Source organism: Talpa occidentalis, unplaced genomic scaffold (genome assembly GCF_014898055.3).
Source record: "Talpa occidentalis isolate TD23 unplaced genomic scaffold, MPIMG_talOcc4v2.1 talOcc4.5, whole genome shotgun sequence".
Lineage (NCBI taxonomy): Eukaryota > Metazoa > Chordata > Mammalia > Eulipotyphla > Talpidae > Talpa > Talpa occidentalis.
This window is the reverse complement of record NW_023604861.1, coordinates 82912534-82933217: the sequence shown is the minus strand read 5'-3', so window position 1 is coordinate 82933217 and position 20684 is coordinate 82912534. Positions and strand designations below refer to the sequence as shown.

At 34.9% G+C, this 20684-nt stretch overlaps 1 protein-coding gene and 1 pseudogene across 6 annotated transcripts in view; one reads left to right on the top strand and one right to left on the bottom strand.

Annotated features, from left to right (window-relative positions):
* Positions 1 to 20684, bottom strand: part of ZNF638 (zinc finger protein 638) — a 102357-nt gene that overhangs the window by 35776 nt on the left and 45897 nt on the right. For all 6 annotated transcript variants that reach the window (XM_054701716.1, XM_037527595.2, XM_054701715.1 and 3 more), the window contains 6 exons: positions 17473 to 17534; positions 12269 to 12307; positions 11158 to 11450; positions 9832 to 10106; positions 7848 to 7994; positions 6817 to 6939 (listed from right to left, as the gene is read on the bottom strand). In XM_054701716.1, coding sequence (XP_054557691.1) covers positions 6817 to 6939; positions 7848 to 7994; positions 9832 to 10106; positions 11158 to 11450; positions 12269 to 12307; positions 17473 to 17534 — 939 coding nt within the window. The remainder of the gene's footprint in view (positions 1 to 6816; positions 6940 to 7847; positions 7995 to 9831; positions 10107 to 11157; positions 11451 to 12268; positions 12308 to 17472; positions 17535 to 20684) is intronic.
* LOC119260079 (U4 spliceosomal RNA) lies at positions 3542 to 3653 on the top strand (annotated as a pseudogene).

Genomic DNA, 20684 nt, shown 5'->3' with positions numbered 1-20684 from the left:
CTTAAAATGGTCTATAAAAGTTTACAATACATGTTCCAACCTCCCTTGACCCCAAACTACTACATACCTCTTCCTGTATTTCTCTACTTCCAATCCCTAACAAACGTTATGCTCCTCAAACAAGTTATGTAAGCATGGATCTCAAGTCTTTTGCAGTTGCTGTCCCTACTGTCTAAGAATGCTCTCAATGCAGACTGCTCTCTCACCTCCTTCAAATGTTTACTCAAATATCATCTTTTCAATGAAACGTTCCATAAATATCTTATTTAAAGTTGCACATCTCCACATTCCCCATCAAGAAACTTATATTTTCCATTTCTACTGTTTTTCTCCACAGTACTTGTTGCTAAAACATAGTAGGTATATATTTTTAATTTCTTTGTGGTCTTTCTCTCCCTATCCCTTGAAGTTAACATTGCAAAAACTGGAACTTGTTTTATTCACTACTCTTATCTCCAGTGCATGAAACCATATTTGCAATTAGTGAATATTCAGTAAAGACAGCTGAACTCTAAACAACACAACAGGTAGGATCGACAACCCTTTAAGAGCCAAAAATCCACATATAATTTTTGGCTCCCCTAGTCTACCACTGACATAACATAAACAGCTGATGAAAACATACTTTGTATGTGATATGTATTATATACTATAGTCTTACAATACAATAAGCTAGAGAAAAGACTATATAAGATGATCATAAGGAAAAGAAAATACATTTAGAGTACTATATAGTGTGTATCAATACCCTTAAGTTTACCTGGTTTGTTTACAAGAAGACCCACATGAAGTGGACCTGCATGGTTCAAACCCATCTTATTTAAGGCCTTGCTGTACATGTTAAATGAATCTGAACCTTTACAATAATTGTCATGTTATTTTACATTTTCTGTTCTTTGGGGGCATTCTTGACACTTCCTTTTACATTACATGGGATTATTCCTAGACTATGCCTTTGTAAAATTACACTGTTTCAGAAACACTATAGGTTGCCCCTCCACAACTACAAAATTTAAACTCTTTTTTTTATGATTTATTTATTTATTCATACATGAACTAGGGTGTAGGCCAGTGGTGTGGGGGAGGTGAGAGGATTCACCAGAGACAGAGGAGGAACACAGGCAGATTTACTGAAATACCCTGCTGAAGGGAGCAGCAGGCTAGGCAGGGGATGTCTGCTGTGCCATGTGGGTAGCGCCCTGGCCAGCCAGGGGATTGAACTGATGCTGCAGTGGCTGGCAACAGCTTGAAAGTGCTGTCTTTAACCCCTGCGGCACCAGGGAGGCCCTAAAATTTAAAATCTTCACCAGTATTTAAGTGGTGTCCTCTTTCTAGAGTCCAGTTATATGCAGACTGGGTCTCCTAGAGGTATCCACCATTGTCTTGCCTCTTCATCGTTTTAGGTTCAACCTTAACTAGTAGACCATAAGCTCCAAAGAGGGGTGAAAGCAGATGTTTTACTCACCACTGCATCTTCTGCAGTTATCGCAAAGCCTGATATATAACAGCTATTTTAAAGTTTTTTAACTGAAATGAATTTAGTCTTTTTTAATTCACTTGTTTAAATATAGTTTACAACACTTGATTTTTGTACGATGTTTGCTTTCTCCTCTCAAGTGTAGTCACCATAAAATTCCCACCAATTCACCTGTGTACCATCACCGTAGTCCCTTGTGCTCTTCCCTCCCCTGCTTTGATCCCTCTCTTTCCTTCCCCTGTAGAATGTCTCTGATTTAAAGTAGCCTGTTAATTTTGGTTTTTCATTTTTTTTCCTGATCTCTACTTAGTTCCCCTTATAGCCCTCCTATAATTGCAACTATCTGATATTTTTCTTTTTCCTTCTGGCTTATTTCACTGAACACAATCCCTTCCAGCTCCATCCACATTGCTGCAAATGGTGTGAGTTTATCTTTTTTGATTGCTGAATAGTATTCCACACACACACACACACACACACACACACACACACACACACACACCCCACTTCTTCTTGATCCAGTCATCTATTTTTGCACATTTGGGTTGTTTCCATATCTATTGTAAATAGTGCCGCAATAAACATAGGGGTGTAGGTATCCTTTAGAATTAATGTTTTTGTATTCTTTGGGTAGATCTCGAGGAGTGGAACTATTGGGTCACATGATAGCTCCATTTTTATTAGTTTGAGGAACCTCCACGCAGCTTTCCATAGTGGCTGAATCAGTTTGCATTCCCACCAGCAGTGTAGGAGAGTTCCTTTTTCTCCGCATCCTCGCCAACATTTGCTGTTGCCAGTTTTTTTAATATATGCCATTCTTACTGGTTTAAGATGGTATCTCATTGTGGTTCTGATTTGCATGAAATGAATTTAAATGCTCATCTGAATTTTGACTATATCCTTTCAGCTTTATCTTCCTGTTACTCATTAGATTGTCCATAAATTTCAAATCACTGTTTCACTGCTTCCCAACATCATTTTTCGTTTCCATACAATCCTCTTGGATCTGTTTGTTCTAAATTTTAGATGTAATTGCCCTGTGAACTTGCTGATAAAACACTAAATTGAATGTTTTGTAATCTTTTTTGTGGGGGGAAGGGAGGTGCTGTTTGTTTTTACAGGTGTTGAGTTACAGCACTATTAATAGTTGCAAGGGTTTTATTTTTGGAAATCTGATGATACTTTTTTCTACATCAAGGACTCTTGCCTCTTTAAGAAAAATTTTGTGAATACGGACATGTGTACATTGGGAAAAAGAATGCTTGCTTTCATCAGAATATTAGAGTGGTGGTAGAGAGAGCAACTCAAAAAAGTTAATCATTTTTTAGAATTGAGGTCTATGCTGGCAGATAAAGAATGACAAGATAATTGAGCTTCTGTCAGAGTTGTACAAACCCATATTTTAACCCTTCAGGTTTAAATAATGGGTTATGGGAGGTTTCGGGTTTTTTTGTTGTTTTTTTTTGTTTTTGTTTTTTTACCTTTTCTGTAACATCTCTTTATTGATTCCAAGAAGCAGCAAAATGGAGAGAATGTTCTGTGAATCACAGCCAGAGTCAAAGGCAGTCCTAACATGAAACAGCAAATGTGGGCAGAAAACTTTTTTCTTAGTTTTGACTACTCATGCCAAAATTAAGGTCTGGACCAAGAAAGCGATGCTACAGCCCTTCTTTTTCCTAGTTTGGGCTTCGAGCCTATTCTGCCAAAGTAATTTGTTACCCCTGTGGTTAACAGGCCAAAAAGACTATCTACATATTTCCAATCTGAAGAACCCACAACCACCAGAGAGGTCTGTTGTGGATACACTCCAGTCAATCCACAGGAATAGAAGTCATGAGTTCACAACAGAAGTCATGAGTTCACCTTCTAAAGTAGCACCTCAGTACCAATCCAAACCATATTTAGTGGAAAAATACTACTGTCTTTGACAGGTAGATGGCCTGCTTTTTAGTTTTCAGTGCTACTACTTTCCCCTATTCATTACTATAAAAATCAGTATAATAAGCAGGGTTGTACTCTTAGGCTTATGCTGCTATAATATCAACCTTATCTAAAAAGGTATCCAGCTTTGCGCAGTGGCAGTATCGTAGCCAATGAGGTTTATCCGAGGCGCGATTATTGCTAATGAAAAAGATATCCAAAAGAATTATTTAAAATTGTTTAAAATACTTGAGTACCCTGATATATTTTAATTCACCTACTTTCCCAGATTGTTTTTCAGAACTGGAGAAACAGTTCTTAAGCACAGAGCCACTTAATTCTCCTTTCTATTCTCAAGTTTATTAATCTGCCCCAAACCATAACAAGTTGACATGACTACAGATTAGTCTTCTAACTGGACTTCAGTAATCTTATCTCTTTCCCCTTTTAATCAATCTCCTAAGCTTATCATTTGCCTGGCAGACATAATTCTGCAGATAACTACCACATGAGTATTTTCAATCTATCCATTTTATTACATCATACCCCTGTTCAAAACCTTAAATAATATTTAAATGTTTTCAGGATAAAATTTAAGTTCTTAAATTATGCATTCAAATTCTTGCTTCCTTTTGCTGTCTGCAACTAGAGGTGATTATATGTCACAGTACTGGTAAATCAAATGTAAATGAAAGTTGTTAGGGAACTCATTATTCTGGGAGAAAAAAAAATCAAAACCTATTATGTTCTCAATTTTTATTCCCTCCTTTCTGCTTGGAAGATAGAAATGACACAAGATAGTACAGCAACCACATTAAACTGAGAATGAAAAATCATGTTAAATATGATGGAGCAGAAAAATAAAAGATTGTGTTCCTGAAGATATTATGCAGTTGCTGCACCAGTCATGGACCACCTACCTGCAGAGTTCCTGTTATGAAATCAATAAGCCTCTCATTGTTTAATAAACAACTGGTGAGGCTGTTATTTGAAAGTAGAAGAAATTCTCAATGATAAAATAAGTAGGATTACCATATAACTAATTCATTATTTTCAAATTAGGACAGTGACATGTAAAAGGTGTAAACTAAGATGGTAGGTTACTCTAGTAGTGATTAATAAGAAAACAGAGGGAAAAAAATAAAGATTCTTTCTCTAATAGCAATGTATATAATAGTTACAACATATACAACTAAATATAAATTAAATACAAACTTAACACACCCTCCAAAAAAATGTACAGTAAGGTTATGGAAAAAAATATATATTAAACTTGTCAAAGACATCAGTATAAAAACATAGTAACAGTACAAAACACAACAAAGCAAAAACGGACAACTGTAAATCGGAGACATACTGCAGGGGAGGAGGAAGGAGAGGCATCAGAGGGAGGGAGGGAGGGAGGGAGGAGCACAGGAGACTGAGGTGCACCAGTTCACTGGTGAAGGAAATTCTATGGGGACTACACCTGAGGGGGTGGCGTGAAGCAAATACTGTTTAAAAATGAATAATGATGTAAAAAATTTAAAAAATTAATATAAAAAAAACTTGTCAAAGAACACTAAAGAAATCTAAATAAATGGAGATATAAAGACAAGCTTTTAGCTTTTTTACAATAATAGTAGTATTGTAAAAATTTCAATACAAACACAATTCAATTTCCATTAAAATCCCAATAAGGAGCAATCAAATTTCCTAAAGTCAAAATGCATAGAAGATGGCTAAAGGACAGGTTTCCTGGGCCTCCCTGGTGGCACAGGCGGTTGAGCACAGTGCTATGAAGCTGTCCACAGCCTCTGTGGTGCCTGTTCGATCCCCACCATCCTCGAGAGCAACCCACATAGCGAGCAGACCTCTCCTGTCTCACCCCCTGCTCCCCTCAGCAGTGTATTTCATCAGTCTGCCTGTTCTGTTCCCCAATCTGTCTCTGGTGGATCCTCTCACCCTCCTGGGCATCTGGCCTGTACCCGGGCTCTTGTATAAATAAAAATAAATCTTAAAAAAATAAATAAGACAGGTTTCCTGAGTCATTGCTTCCCTCAGAAATACTGAGAATAAGCACCAGGAGGGAGCAGACACATCTAGAATGGGACTACAGAAGTGAGGATCAGTTTCTCAGCAAGGAGGAAAGTCAAAAATCATCAGTAAAGGAAGGAAAAACTGAGAAACAGTAAGTCAGGAAGTCAGCATAGTTCACTGTGACATAGCATAGCCTGTTCCATCTTTCAACTAGGTGGAACCAGGTGACCAGAGACAGAGACCGAAGTAGAGAGTCCCTGGTGTAGTCTCAGGGCTCCCAGGATTGTCTGTGATCATACTCTGGGGCACCCAGGAACACTTCTTCTCCCCCTCAATCCACAAAACCTCCAGTCTGCATTTACTGGGAGGGGGTTGGAGGCCACAGTATAGCATATAACACAGTACAGCATGTAGAAGTTAAAATAAATGAGAAAAATCTGTATATACTAATGCAGTTGGATGCCCAAATCAAATTCTTTATTTTTTTAAGATTTTTATTTATTTATTCAAGAGCCGGGGTACAAGCCAGATGTGCTAGAGGGTGAGAGGATTCACCAGAGACAAAGCGGGGAACAGAACAGGCAGACTGACCGAAAAATACTGCTGAGGGGAGCAGCGGGAAAGACAGGAAGAGCCATGTGGATATCTTCATGGCCGGTGGGGATCAAACCCGCACTGCAGAGGCTACAGACAGCTTCACAGCACTGCGTTCAACCACCTGCACCACCAGGGAAGCCCTCAAATTAAATTCTTAGTTGAAAAATGTATGCTATAAAGGAACTAGGAAGCAGGTATTCTTCAGCAAATAAATAACACACAATCACACACATACAGACACACACACACACACCCTCAAAAATTATTGGATATTTTTAAGTAATTCTAGAGTCATTAACTATGTATATATAAAGTGAAACATAGAAACTAATATAGAAAAATTAAACCCTTAAACACTGATACTTCTAAGAAAGCAAGAGACTCCCAAAATTAATGTACTGGAAGATAAAATTTTACATAAAGTTCGAAATGGATAAAACTCAACTATGACTATTAGAAATCAAGTTAGGGATTACTTTTCTGGAGAAAGGATAGTATAAGGATTCCGAAGTATGCAAAAGATTTCCAATATATGTCAATGTCAGTTTGTGACCTATGTAGAGGTTTCACAAATGTTTGCTAATTTTGTTATTTTCTCCTAGTCTACTAGTAGCCTTTAATACTGTTCACAATACTTTATGTGTACATATAATGGTTGCTAATTTCAGTACATTTGAATTTACACACTGCAATCAAGTGACAGAACATTCTTATTTCACGCATTTTTCTATATACATCATACTTTAAAACATTAAACTGAATATCAACATAAATGAAACATGTAAGATTTAAATCCAGTTTACCTGTGGTTTTTTCTTTCCTGGAAAACATACTTTCACAGTTTTCCCTTTTATAAGAATAGGTGTTGTTTCAACAAACTTCATTACTGCAGTAATTGTCTCTTTAAACTCCATTTCTATGTAAGCCTAAAATGAAATGTAGTCCATTATTAGTAAAAATCTAACTTAAATTTCCCTGCATAACTGAATGCTCTATGTGGAACATAAAACTAAAATTTCCTCAAATCCTGGTTGTTTTTAATCGCCTTTTTTTTTTTTTTTGCTAAAGCCATAATTTGATCTTTAGAATGTTTTCACATATGAAATAAACATTTAACCCAACAGAATTTCTCTAACAATACTAAGAAAAGAAGAGGTAAGTCCATCGCAGGCTCATGAACAGTAAGAAAATGAAAGGGAGGACTCACTGGACAGAGAAGGCAGGACCTGGTCTAGAAGCTCCAAGTCTGACATTTTCAAGTCTTCTTGCAAGGAAGAAAAACATAGACAACTATATTCCCTAGTCCTAGTCTTATCTCACAATTTAAAGTTCTGCTTAGTCAAGGGCTACTCATAGTTTTAGTGACCTCTAATATATTCCACATGTAAAAAATAGTTATGAAATCATTTGTTTTACTATAACCTTATTGGTGTGCTAATGCAGTGGCTAGCATTCTACAGACTACCACCTGCTTCTGAAAACAAGATATGCCCATGCTCACTCATTTATACATTATTTATGGATGCTTTTGTTTTACAATGACAAAGCTGAGTAACTGCAATCTTTGCTTTTGTTTTACAATGACAAAGCTGAGTAACTGCAATCTTATGGCAGCAAAGCCTAAAATACTATCTGGTACTTTACAGAGAAAATATGCCAACCCCTGCTATAAAGAATGTAAAATGGCTTCTTGGGAAGTTGTTCATTCAAATCTAAACATTTACATAACTCTCAATCAACAACTCTCTATGTAGTAAAAACAGCTAAAACATCCATCAACAGATTTTAAAATAATGGTTTTGTATGCACTTTTAGTATAGACTGGATGACTCACCTCCTTTCTATATGGAACAATAAGGACATCTTTAACTTTTCCAAATGGTTGAAATATTTTTCTAATCTCTTCTTCAGTACAGCCATCCTCTGGTAATTCAGATATAAGAAGAACTGAACCATAATGCAAAGACTGGTCTTTCCGAAGCTATTTTTGAGATAAGAAAATTTAAAATAAACGGAAGTTAAACCACAGTGTACAATATAAGTAATTTCCTATATATATATATATTTTTTTTTTAAAGATTTATTTATTCATTTACACAAGAACCAGGGTACAGGCCAGATGCACGGGCGGGTGAGAGGATTCACCAGAGACAGAGCAGGGAACAGAACAGGCAGACTCACAAAATACACTGCTGAGGGGAGGAGCGGGTGCAACAGGAAAGGTCTGCAGAGCCATGTGGGACCCTCACCAGCTGGCCGGGATCAAACCAGCGCTGCAGAGGCTGCGGACAGCTTCACAGCGCGATGCTCAACCGCCTGCGCCACCAGGGGAGGCCCAATTTCCAATATAATTTCTTCTATGATTAATTTTACTCCTTCAAACACTCTTTTCTAAGTATTTTAACATAATAAAGGAAAATATTTACCACTCAAATCCGACAATGGTTGAGTTCATATGAAACCAATTCAGATGTTCTTTTCTGTTTAGAAGCATCTTGTAATAAATAGAACCTATAAAATCTATTAAAGAGTAGTCAATCTATTAAAGAGTATTTTCCTTATCTGCACAATCCATGATTTGTGAAGCTGAAATTATAGTTGTGTTCTCTCTGTTCTAATTGAGTATGCAACCTAGATAGGTGTTAATATTTTACAAGATGCAGATGTAATAAAATTCAAATGCATTGTCTATGTTAAATTTCTCACCTATGGTAATACAACATACATTTGATAATCTGCCAATGATACAACACACATTTGATAATCTGCCATACTGCTCATATTCTGAGGATGTTTTATATATTTCTTTACTGTAACAGTAATTTGATATATACAATAAAAAAAACCCTTAGCATTATGGGGACTATAACCAAGATGAAAATGCATACTTTGTGCAAAAATGAAAAATGATGTAAAAAATATATAAAAATTAAAAAATAAAAAAATTTCAGCTTTAGTAGTCAACTTAGGTTAAAAAAAAAAAAAAAAAAACCACCAAACCTAGCATTTTAACAAGAAATTTACGTCAAATACACCAAATATGGGCCTCCCTGGTGGCTCAAGGGTTTAAGCACTACACTATGAAACAATCCGCAGCCTCTGCTGCATGAGTTTGATCCCCAGCCACCAGCCAGGGAGCAACCCACATGGCAAAGCAGACACCTCCTGTCTCGCCCGCTGCTCCCGTCAGCAGTGTATTTCAGTGGATCTGCCTGTTCTGCTCCCTAACCCCTAACCCTGGTGAATCCTCTAACCCCCCGCATCTCTGGCCTGTACCCCAGCTCTTGTATATGCATAAATAAATCTTAAAAATAAATAAATAAAATTTAAAAAATACACCAAATATATCAGTTCCCAGAAAAGAGACTATTCTACCTAAAAGCAGATTATTCTACACTAGACAACAGAGTATTTCACTTACGAACTGTACTACCAAAAGTATAAAATAGATTGAAAATGACCAGTTCTCAGTAGACACATTGAAAGCTTTTTAGAAAAGATTACTAATAATGCTGGTGATTAGGGTCACTTCCCCAACTCATAGTAATCTACTTGAGCAGTTATCAAAAAACTTTAAGCCATCAAAGTGCTCTCACTTTTGATACATCAAAATGACAACCCTTCACAATTTGTAAGCTACTGTACTTTTATATCAAAAGAGAAACCAATTAAGTATTCCATTATCAACATAATTTAACAAGTCACTATTCAAATTTTTAGAAATACGAAAATGAAAAAATTCAGATAATTCAGTTTTCTCTCTGTGACAACACAAATGTATGCGTACACTTGCACCAATAAATCAGAGAACTACTAACCTTACGCTGGAGAGAAACAGCTTTATCAGAAACTTGTTTAGATTCTGGTAAGGTGTCATCTTCAACATTCTTAGATTTATAACGAGTAGAATGTCCTAAATTTGAATCACTCTTGGTAGAGGTTGTCGATTTAACTGATGTTTTTGATCCACTAACAGTTTTAGGCTTTAGTGCTGGTAAGTTTCCTTTATCAACTGCTTCAAGATGCTTCTGTTTATTGAATTCTGACCCATGCCCGGATCGTTGTACTACATCTTCTAATGCTTTTTTCCTATCTAGTAAAAAGGATATAAACACAACCTCAACTGAAAAGAACTTAAGGTAACAATAATCTCACCACATTATTAACAAAAATAAAAATATCTCAACTGCTCAAATATTCATCACAGAACCATTCTCTGGCCAGAGTCTGTAAACACACAAAAAAAAGTATATCTTTTATTCTTCACTCAAAAGGCTTTTACATCAAGTTCCTTTGGTTTCAGTATCCTTTTACTTTCTTAAAAATTGAGGAATCAAAGCGTTTCTTCGGTTAAATTTATCAGTATTTATCATATAGAAAAATCAAAATAGAATCTTAAAAATATGTATTAATTTAATAAACCATTAGATTGTATCTTATGAAAAATTTTAGTTGCCAAAACAAAAAGAAAATTAGTAATATGAATAGCACTATTGTGTATTTTTCCAAACATTTTACTATTAGATTTAAAAACAAACATCTGATAGTCCTGATCTCATCTCCTGGAAACATTATTTTAGTTGAAATATACAAAAGAAATCCAGCTTCACAGAAATATAGTTGGAAAAGGAAAGACCTTGCAGACCTCTGAAAAGATCAGAGAATATATATACACACACACACATAAAAACCATTTCTGGAGAAGTCACTAAACGAGTACTAAGGCACAGGTTAAAAACATGAATAATTTCAAAAATACATTAAATTAGTTCACTGAAGATATATCTATTATCAGTTATTAAGGCAAACTAAGATGCTTATCCATACTTGGTTTTTAAATTTGATGCTGCAAGAGCAGATATACTCTCCCACAAAATAAGGGGAAGAAAATGCATTAGGTTAGGATGTGCAGATTTCACAGAGCAATTCTACAATGAGATAAAATGGAATATTTCATTTCTTTAAAAACTTCAAAATGGAAGAGCTGAGACAAAAAGCTCAAAACACCAACTTCTGCTATATCTGACAGTTTATGCCACCATCTCAAGCTTATTAAAAATAAAGAAATTTGAAAAATTCAAGCCAAAAAACCCTAAAAAATAAGTAGTCACAATAAGTAGACTTATCCATGACCATAAGCGTACCTGATGATCGCACAGATTTCCGTAATGTTCTTTCAGGGCTAACTGATCGGTAGCATTTTGGACTACCTCTATATAGATGTCTCATTCGATATGGTGAACGGGATCTAGATCTGTATCTAGAAATGAAACGATGGCAAATTCTAGGACTTCGACTTCTCGGTCTGTATATATAACGCATTGGGCTTCGAGATCGATGCAATCTGTGACTTGGGCTTGATCTCCTAGAAGGTCTAGGACTGGGGGAATGAGAACGTCTTCTTGGTGTTTCATTTTCTTTTCTATTGCCCTCATTTCTACAAAGTACAAAACACACCCAAGATTCAGCACTTCCATGTAAAGTTAAATTATATGACCTTCTTAAAACAGACTATCTGTAGTACCAAACTCTGATACCATACATTTACTTAAAACAAAGCCTATTTTGTTATGATGCAATTCAGTGTTATAGATAGATAAGAAACAATCAGAACATATAATCAATACTTTAATAAACTGAGTCTCTCTGTCTTGACTAACTTATAGAAGAATATCAACTTCTTGGATTTCTCTGTTCCACAATTTATCTAATTATGTTTTCAAAGTATTAAGTTATCTAAAGAATTTAGAAAATGACTTACAAAAGCAAATTTTTTCAACAATTTCCCCTGAAAGACTATGTCAGTTACAAATATTTTTTCTGACTGCTGTTCTTTTGTATATATGTGTACATATACACACACTATGTACACACACACGTATATGTATGTGTATACACACACACAGAAGCACACACACATTGAATAAGGACCCCCTCTCCACCCCCAACACAGCATGCAAAGCATCATTCCCAATCTTCTGGGCATTTACTATCAATCTCACAAATATAAAATAATAAAAGCATAAGGTATTTTCAGGAAAGACACAAAATAGTAGTATACAGAGGTGAGTTACCACATTTGAGGGGGGTAATTAAAGAAAAATTCATAGAGGTTGTCGGATTTGCCTGTTTTTTGAAAGTAAAAATGGTGAACACAGGGTTCAAGTCAAAACAATACCTTTTTTTAAAAAGTATTTGCTTACTTTAAAAGTAAATTAAATTTCAATAATATCACCATTAAGAAAAACTAACTACCTTCTTGATGGGAGGATCTCAGGATTCCAATCAGGATACCTATGTTGAGAATAAATGATATTAATGAACAATTAAAATAAGACTACATGGCTTAATTAATCTTCCTCTGCAGGGAAGAGGGTTGCTCAAATCTTAAGTTTATATAATGATTTATAAGTATATTAAAATGCAGAAATTTTTCTTGGATACAAAATATTTTGAGTATCTAATTCAATAACAAAGGTACTATATGCTAGTAGGTAATTCAGTTAATAGAAACACATTCCACATACTATAATAAAGGCCTTAAAATTTATTTATATAAAACAAACTGTACACATAAAATGTGTTAAGATATACAGAAGTGGTACAAGATAAAAGCTTAGGTAGGAGTTTTAAAAGACAGTTTCCCTATTTTGCAGAACTATAGGGACACCATTCTCCAGAATGCTACATTGAATGGTGCCCTTACATTGTACCAAGTGGTCTGCAGAGGGACACATATGTAGTGAGAGAAGTCAAGAGAGAAATCACACAAAAGGCTGCTCTTCAGGTCTTTCTGATAAAGGTCTATCAATGGGCACAGACCAGATTAGATTAAAGGAAAGTGTATGATCTGTTAGAGGAAGTGGTCTGGGTGCACCACAGAAGGAATTAGAACAAATTATGGGGGAGGGGGGGACCTGGAGAGGTAACAGGGACAAATATTGAAGGTCCCTGTAATTAGGTAAGCAGGGTGCACATAAATAAAAGAAAATGGAGAATCATTTAACATTTCTGAAGCAAGGAGAACATAAAAATGTTTTCAGACCAACTGGATAGAGGTATCTGGAATTAGGGGAAAAGAAGGGAGCTGGTATATCTAGAAAGTAGGCATATAGACACCGTAAGTGAAAGTGAGACTAACACAGAATTGAATCTATAGAAAAAAAGAGTTGAGGACTGAATCTTATGCACACCAACACTTTCGAATAGAGCAAACAAAAATGAATCAATGAAAGAAATTAGGAGGAAATCACTGGAAAAAAATGAGAGGAATAGTAACATAGAAACCTAAGGAAAGGCATCTTCATCCTCTCCTTTCTAGAGAATCAGAACTTTAAAAGTTAACTGGAAATAGTGAATAAATCATTAAATTCCAAATATTCAAGAATAAAATTTAAAAAAAAAAAAGAAGAGGAGATCCAGGTAAGAAAATGGATCAAGAAGTCACCTGGCAGGAAAATAAAGACAGGTCAAAACCTTAGTAAAGGTAATGTGGTTTTTTTTGTCGTTGCTATTTGTATCACATTATTTAACAGGTTAATTCAACAGCAATTCTCAATTCCCTTTACCTTGCCTGTCTCTATTACAATAACAAAAATAACAAAATATTTGCTTCCTCAGTCTTATTAGAACATAGCCAGTGATAAAGTCTAACAAATGAGACATAGGTGCAAAACCACTGGCAAACTTCTGAAAAAGCTTTGTGCTCCTTTCTTCTTGCCTTGAAAGCAAACAAAATGCCTGGAGTATCTTGTAACTATTAAGTGACAAACTATGAAGAATCCAATATTTCATCATCTATTACCAAAGACTATAAAAACAGGTATACTTTTCTGGAATCTACTTTCACATTTTCAAAACTTCTGTTAACAATGTACCATCTAAGAAGATCAATTTCTGGTCTTTGGTATGGTATTTAAAAGCAAAACCTTTGGAATCAAAAAAAGTTGGATGTAAGTAGAGGTGTTGCTACTTAACACTCAAGTATCTTAATGTCATTTACTTAATATATCATAAGCCTTAGCTTTCTCATATGTACAATGCTGAAAATATAGTTGGCTACCAATACACAGAAGTTATAACTTCCAAAGTTTTCCAGTTTATGGATTCACAAAAGCTTGAAAACCATTTATTCAAAAGTTGTTAATAATGTTTTAGGTCTTTACAAGTTTGACCACTAGAATACATGTTCTTGTCTCTGCTGCCAGGGCAGTAAGATACAGCATGTTTACTATTCTGCAAGTAGAATGTGGACAACCTGTATATTGCCTCAAGAGTTTAAAGTGGGTTTCAGAAGCATGAGCCTCCTTACATAGTAGGCAATATAACATAATGGCTAAGAATGAGGAACCCAAGTAATTGAAATTATCTGTCCCCAACAGCAGTAATACATCACCTTAAAGTTTAAGTGACAAAATGTCCATCCTGAATTTAATAAGAAAACAAAGTAGTATAGAATGTGGGACACTCTATTAGACAACTTTACTGGACTTTTCAAAAGAAGTCAGCATCATGAAAAATCCTTCTCCTCAACGCCCCATCCCCAAAAGGTAAGGAAGGCATTGTTTCACATTAAAAGAAACTGCAATGCATGAGTCTTGATTTGGACCCTAAACTGGGGAGTGAGAGGGGAAGATACAGGGGTAACAGACAATTATAAATGGTATTTTGGAGAAAAAAGATCATTTTGGAAACAAGTGGGAAATTTTGAACTTGGTCTATACAGAAGGCATGAAATTGTTAATCTTCATGAACATCTTATATTATAGTTATAACAGAAAAATTTCCTTATCCTTAGGAGATAGACATTGAATTGAGTGAGGGTCATAATGTCTGCATTTTATTTTCAAATAGTTCAAAAATATATATATAGATAGATAGATAAAATAGATGTGGCAAATGATAATAATTGGTGAATAAAGACAAAGAATATATAAATACTAATTCTTCAACTTTTTGTACCTTAGCAATTTTTTTAACATAGAATGTTGAGGGAGGCAATCTGGGACTTACATCCATGAGCTAGACAGACAATTTGTGCCAATTATTTGCTGTATATCAAGAAAGTTATCTATGCCCCAGTTTCCTTACTGGTAAAATGATGAATAATCATTATACATATATGTCACAGGGTTGCTTTGAAGGTTAAGTAAATTATGTAAAGCACTTAGAAGAATGAAATAATAATAATCAAATAGCTAGTATTATTTATAAATTTTAATACTAAAACTCTGAGACACTGTATCTTTTCTCTAGTGAACCAATTATTCTAGTGTCAGAATCCATAAAGATCCAATAAAGACAAAGAGGGAAGTGACTTATGGAAAAGAGTGATCACCTACATACAGATCAGTAGAGGAATGACTAAACAGATTAAGATATAGCAACACAATGGAATACCATGCAGCTTAAAAAAAAAAAAAGACTGGCACAGCATACATTCTGCCACAGAAGAATCTCAAGCACCCTAATCAATCTATTTTTTTTTTCTTGGTAATGGAGAGAGCACCATAAAGGAATTCTTCAATAGTACACAACCTGAAAAAAGGTGAAAAGGTAGGGTAAAGTAAGGAAGCTGCAGGCGTGGAAAGCATCTGCTTTGAAATCATGGTCCTATGGACATGTACAAAGAAAAAAAAAGGTTTACCTACACAAAGAGCTTTAATGGCATACATGTCATTTGCCCTAGTAAATCAATAGCAGTACATGTAGCTAAGAAATCTCTTTGCAGCAATGAAAACCTACCTACAGCAAATAACTCATTCACACCTAAAACCTTCACCTTTATGAAAATTATATATCCAACTAGGTATCTGGAAAAAAACTGTGCTTTAAGAGAGATTTTCCATTTATAGTGGCCATAAGGTCTACCTGAATGCAGATAACAAATTACCTTCAAATTACCATATGAAGGTAACTTGTCTCCACAATATCTATAAAGGGAAGCAATTCCAACCTCTATTTCTCAATCTGTGTGTTTCAGGTACAGCTGCTATCACATTTAATTACAGGCGTAGACACATGACACCAATGTAAGTAAAACACCCCACTCTCGGAACCATTATAATTGGTTCAGAGATGGACAACTAACTCAAAGTGAACCAAGAGAGTCAAACCAAGAATATATGCAGGAGTTATAAGCAAGAGAGGTGCCTTTTTTTTTTTTCCCAACTCCTGAAAATACCAAATCCAGAACAGGTTCGGAACTGTAAGGGTCATTCTGCTTCATGGAGGAAGTATACCTGGGATGCCACAAGACCAAAGCAGGAAAGAGCCAAAACCAAAAAAAATATTTTGTTTCAGCATCCAATTTAGAAACTAGAACCATACCTTAAGCTCTCCGGTTAAATGAGTAAATTCCCTTACTTTACAGTAAATTCCCTTACTTTACAGTTACTTTGAATTATGTTCATTACTTACAACAAGAAGAGTACCGTTAATCTCAAAAAAAAAATTCCATGTTTTCATAAAAAAAAATCTAAACAAAACAGTTCCCACAAATCCCTTTGCCCAAGAATATGTCACTATCATAGTGACCAGAAACTAGCCACCAAACTGCATCAGCCAATTTCATGATGCTGAAGGAAAAACAATTTAACTTTATATTACCCTAAGGAATACGAGAATAGTATTAAAATCACACTTCTCACCTTCAGAGAGTTCGTGTCTTAATTAAAGAAGGAGAGATGGGGCCTCCTTGGTAGGGCAAGGGGTTAAGCACAGCGCTGTGAAGCTGTCCACAGCCTCTGCAGCATGAGTTCAATCCCCGGCCCGCCAGGGAGCTAGCCACATGGCGCAGCAGACCCCTCCTGATGTGCACAATGCTCCACTCAGCAGTGTATTTCAATCTATCTGCCTGTTCTGTTCCCCACTCCGTCTCTGGTGAAGCCTCTCACCTCCCACACCTCTGACCTATACACTAGTTCTTGCATGCATAAATAAATAAATCTTTAAAAAAAAAAAAAGGAGAGATGGAAGAACTGAAGAACCAACACTAAGGAACCATCCCATCTGCTTAGTTTATCTCCTACTTAACAACTGATTCTGAAAATAGATTCTAAGCCAAAGCTGCCTACCTGAAATTAAACACTGGTATTTGGTTTGGGTTGGTTTTTAGTTATTCATCCTTGAGAAACCTCCTATAATTAGAGGGAGGCAGGGGATAGGAGAAGGAAACACAATCTACTCTAAAATAGATAAATCATATAAAAGAAGGCAAGTTAGCAAGGAATGAACTAATAATATTACAATTAAATTAGGAAGGAGTCAAAAGAAAGGATAATATTTAAATTTCTTCTTTTGGAAAAAAAGTTAAATATGTATCTACAAATTAGTATTTCAAAAACAGGAAATTTCTAAAAATGTTGTTCTTCAAAATACCACATTAAAGATTAAACACCCACACCTAAACAACTATCTTGTAAATCTGCCACTATAAAAAAAGAAAAAATTGTTCTTACTGTTGACGTAACTGTCGGCAGCTCTCAATATGAGTGGATGTATTTTGATGCTGAATCCAATCCTATTGTGAAAGGAGAAAATTACCAAAATTAGAACATTCCTCATGCTGACTAATAAAGTTTTTAAAAATGACACAGCATACCTTTATTTTCAAAAAGTAAGCAAATATAGTGATAAATAGCAATTAGTACTGAATAAAATTTTCACAAACAAAAATAAAAGGCCTCCACACAAGGGTACTCAAAAGGCTTCTAAACAAATGTACTCAATACCATACCTCACTGATTCATTTTAGAACATTTTAGCATTAAAAAAAACTTCAAAATAAAAATCACACCCATGGACACTCATTTTTTAAAGCAAATATATACATGAACTTGAAGAAAACAAAAGCGAGGATCAGAAATAACCCACCTCAAACACAGAAATACTACAAGCACACAAAAAACTCTACAGATAAAATGGAATCTGAGATGGTATCTCCAAATAAAAGGTCTCAATGACTCTATACCTCTAAAATTCAAACTACCACCAATATTATCTACCTCTTAGGATGGCACCATTCAAACAACGTATTCACTATTATTGACCAAAAAAAAAAAAAAAAAGCAAAAATATGAAAAACTGCTGCTGATCAAATCTAATTTATTTCCAAAATTTAAGGGAAAGTAACACCATTTCAATGATACAATATCCCTTACATTTACAATGAACAAAATGCTTTCTTATATATTACTTCATTAACAAATCTGCCCTAGTCACATTTTATAACCCATAAACAGCTCCTGGAAGATACATCTGATAACAGAAAAAAAAAAAAAAAAAAGGCAATACAGTTTTCAAGGCCCCCAAGGAAAACAGTTAAAAGTAACATGTACATTACTGTTTATTGTCACTCTAGCATTTGAATAGGAAGAAAACTTTACTCAACAGTTCTGTGTTTCAAAACTTTCCTTGAAGAAAATGTCATTTTCATTTAAAAAACATTTCAATTTGTCATAGCTAAAGACGAACTATAAGAATCCATAATTAAAACCACAGTTAAATACTAATTTTGAAATTTGCCTTGTCAAGAACTACCTGCAAGAATGGGCAACAAATTATGACAAACCCTAAATAAACTATTTCATTAAAACAGGGAAGTGATTGTGGATTGCAATAAAGAAATGTTTGTACATCCTGTTCAGTGATACAAATAGAAAGTGAGAAGAGACTAGCAATTAAGAGCCCCCGTTACTGCTAAAACCATGTCTTTGACATTAACTGAACATTGTTTACATGAAACAGACACACTGGCAGGTAGTGGATTGGGCATGAAAATTTATTTTTAATAAGTTGCCATCATTGAAACACCCAGATTTTACCCCTCAATCCGGAATCCCAGTTTTTCCTGAAAAACTATGAAGATATCATTAGAGTGGGACATGTATTTTATGTATCAACTATCAGCTGATGCTTATAGCTGCCCTATTTAAGGCATATTCTCCAGTTCTGTGTACAAACTCACACAAATACACACGCCCACTACTATCTTTTAACAGGTCCACTTGACTTGTTTCAAGTTTAGTAAATATACCTATACCATTACAAATTCTACTCTCTAGTAAAAATATCTAATTTAGATGAAATCCTAAAATCAGTAGACTGCCTCTCTGGGAAAAAAATGATAATCACCTATCAAGCAGAAAACAGTGCCAAGTGCAAGGACTATAGACAAGTGAGCCCAGAATCAATGTGTGAAAATACCCACCCCGTAACAGAGCACACACATTACCTCTGACTACCTCAAAAATCTTTTATGTCAGTCAGTACTTTCTCAATTATTATGTATTATCTCAATTATTACAATTATCTCAATTATTTCTGAATTATTTCAGAAAGAAAGGCCTTCTGACTGACTTCAAAACCAGGGATAGCTCCTCCTCCTAATAATAGAGTAGAAAAGAGATACACTTTTTGAAAAAGATTAGTTTTAAAGACTCAGAGGCAGGGTACATGTTGTCAAGTATTTCTTAACAAGAAAAAATTAACAATTGGTAATTTATATTTACTGGCTACAGTATGATGTAATATATATGTGCACACTTTCAAAGCAGCAAGATAGTATCACAGAAACCAGAGATTGTACCATCTAAATCCAGGTTAACAAATCCTTATCATTTGGTCATCTTAGGGAAGAATTCATTAGTGAGATCTATTGTGCTGTTCTGTTAAAAGATGTTTCTTTGTTTGAAATGACAATTTCTGAATTCAAATGATCACTAAATGATTTCTTTTTGTCACTGATTTTTATATTTATCATATTAACTCAGACTAACCATCATGATAGTTAAACTAGGGCAGTCTTAAATTAGGTGCCCTAACACACCTTCTCATTCCTATTCACCCTGCATACCCCAATTTATCTTATAAATACTCGGAATATGTCACTTCACATATATCAAGAAACTTAATTAGCTTAGTATTGCTTCTTACCACAAGTCTAAACTTCGTGGGTTTGCTTCTCAAAGTCCTTCATACTTAAAATATGCTCACCACAAACATCACCTCCCACCTCAACATGATGTAATGGTTGCTCAGGGATTTTGCCTCCCTGCAAGGTGTTGCTCCCATCTATATGTCACCCCTCCTCCCTCACGTACGTCTAAAGCCTACTCATCATTCATACCCTTCAATACATCTTCAATCTAATCCAGTTAGTCTTTCCTATCCATTCTAGTCCAGACAGATTCAACAGTCACTGTCACTCAATCAGTTTTACCCTGAAGTCTTTTATGTCAGAGAGTAAATTTATACTTTTTTAAAAATCACACACTGCTAAATTCAATAGTGTTGGTAAATTGATAATGCTGGTCTAAACTAATAAAGCTTGAAATCAAGATAGAAACATTAAATACCTTTCCCACAAACAATATAAATACAATCAACAAACCATTTGTTGTCTTCTAATTTAAAAAAATAAAAATCATCAGGTGTTATTTCTCTCTTCAACTATTATGTATAAACTGCCTAAGATCAACGCCTACATTGTATATAGCTATCCATTTTTACTCCAAAGTCCAATAATAGAGTCATGTACAAAATTGGTAATCAGTAAATACGTACTGATTAAATGCATACCATTTCTACTCTATAGCATAAAAATCAAAACTTTCAATTCTTTAAGACATTTTTCTTGGATTCATCACTAACAGTTCCAAATGAAAAAGTA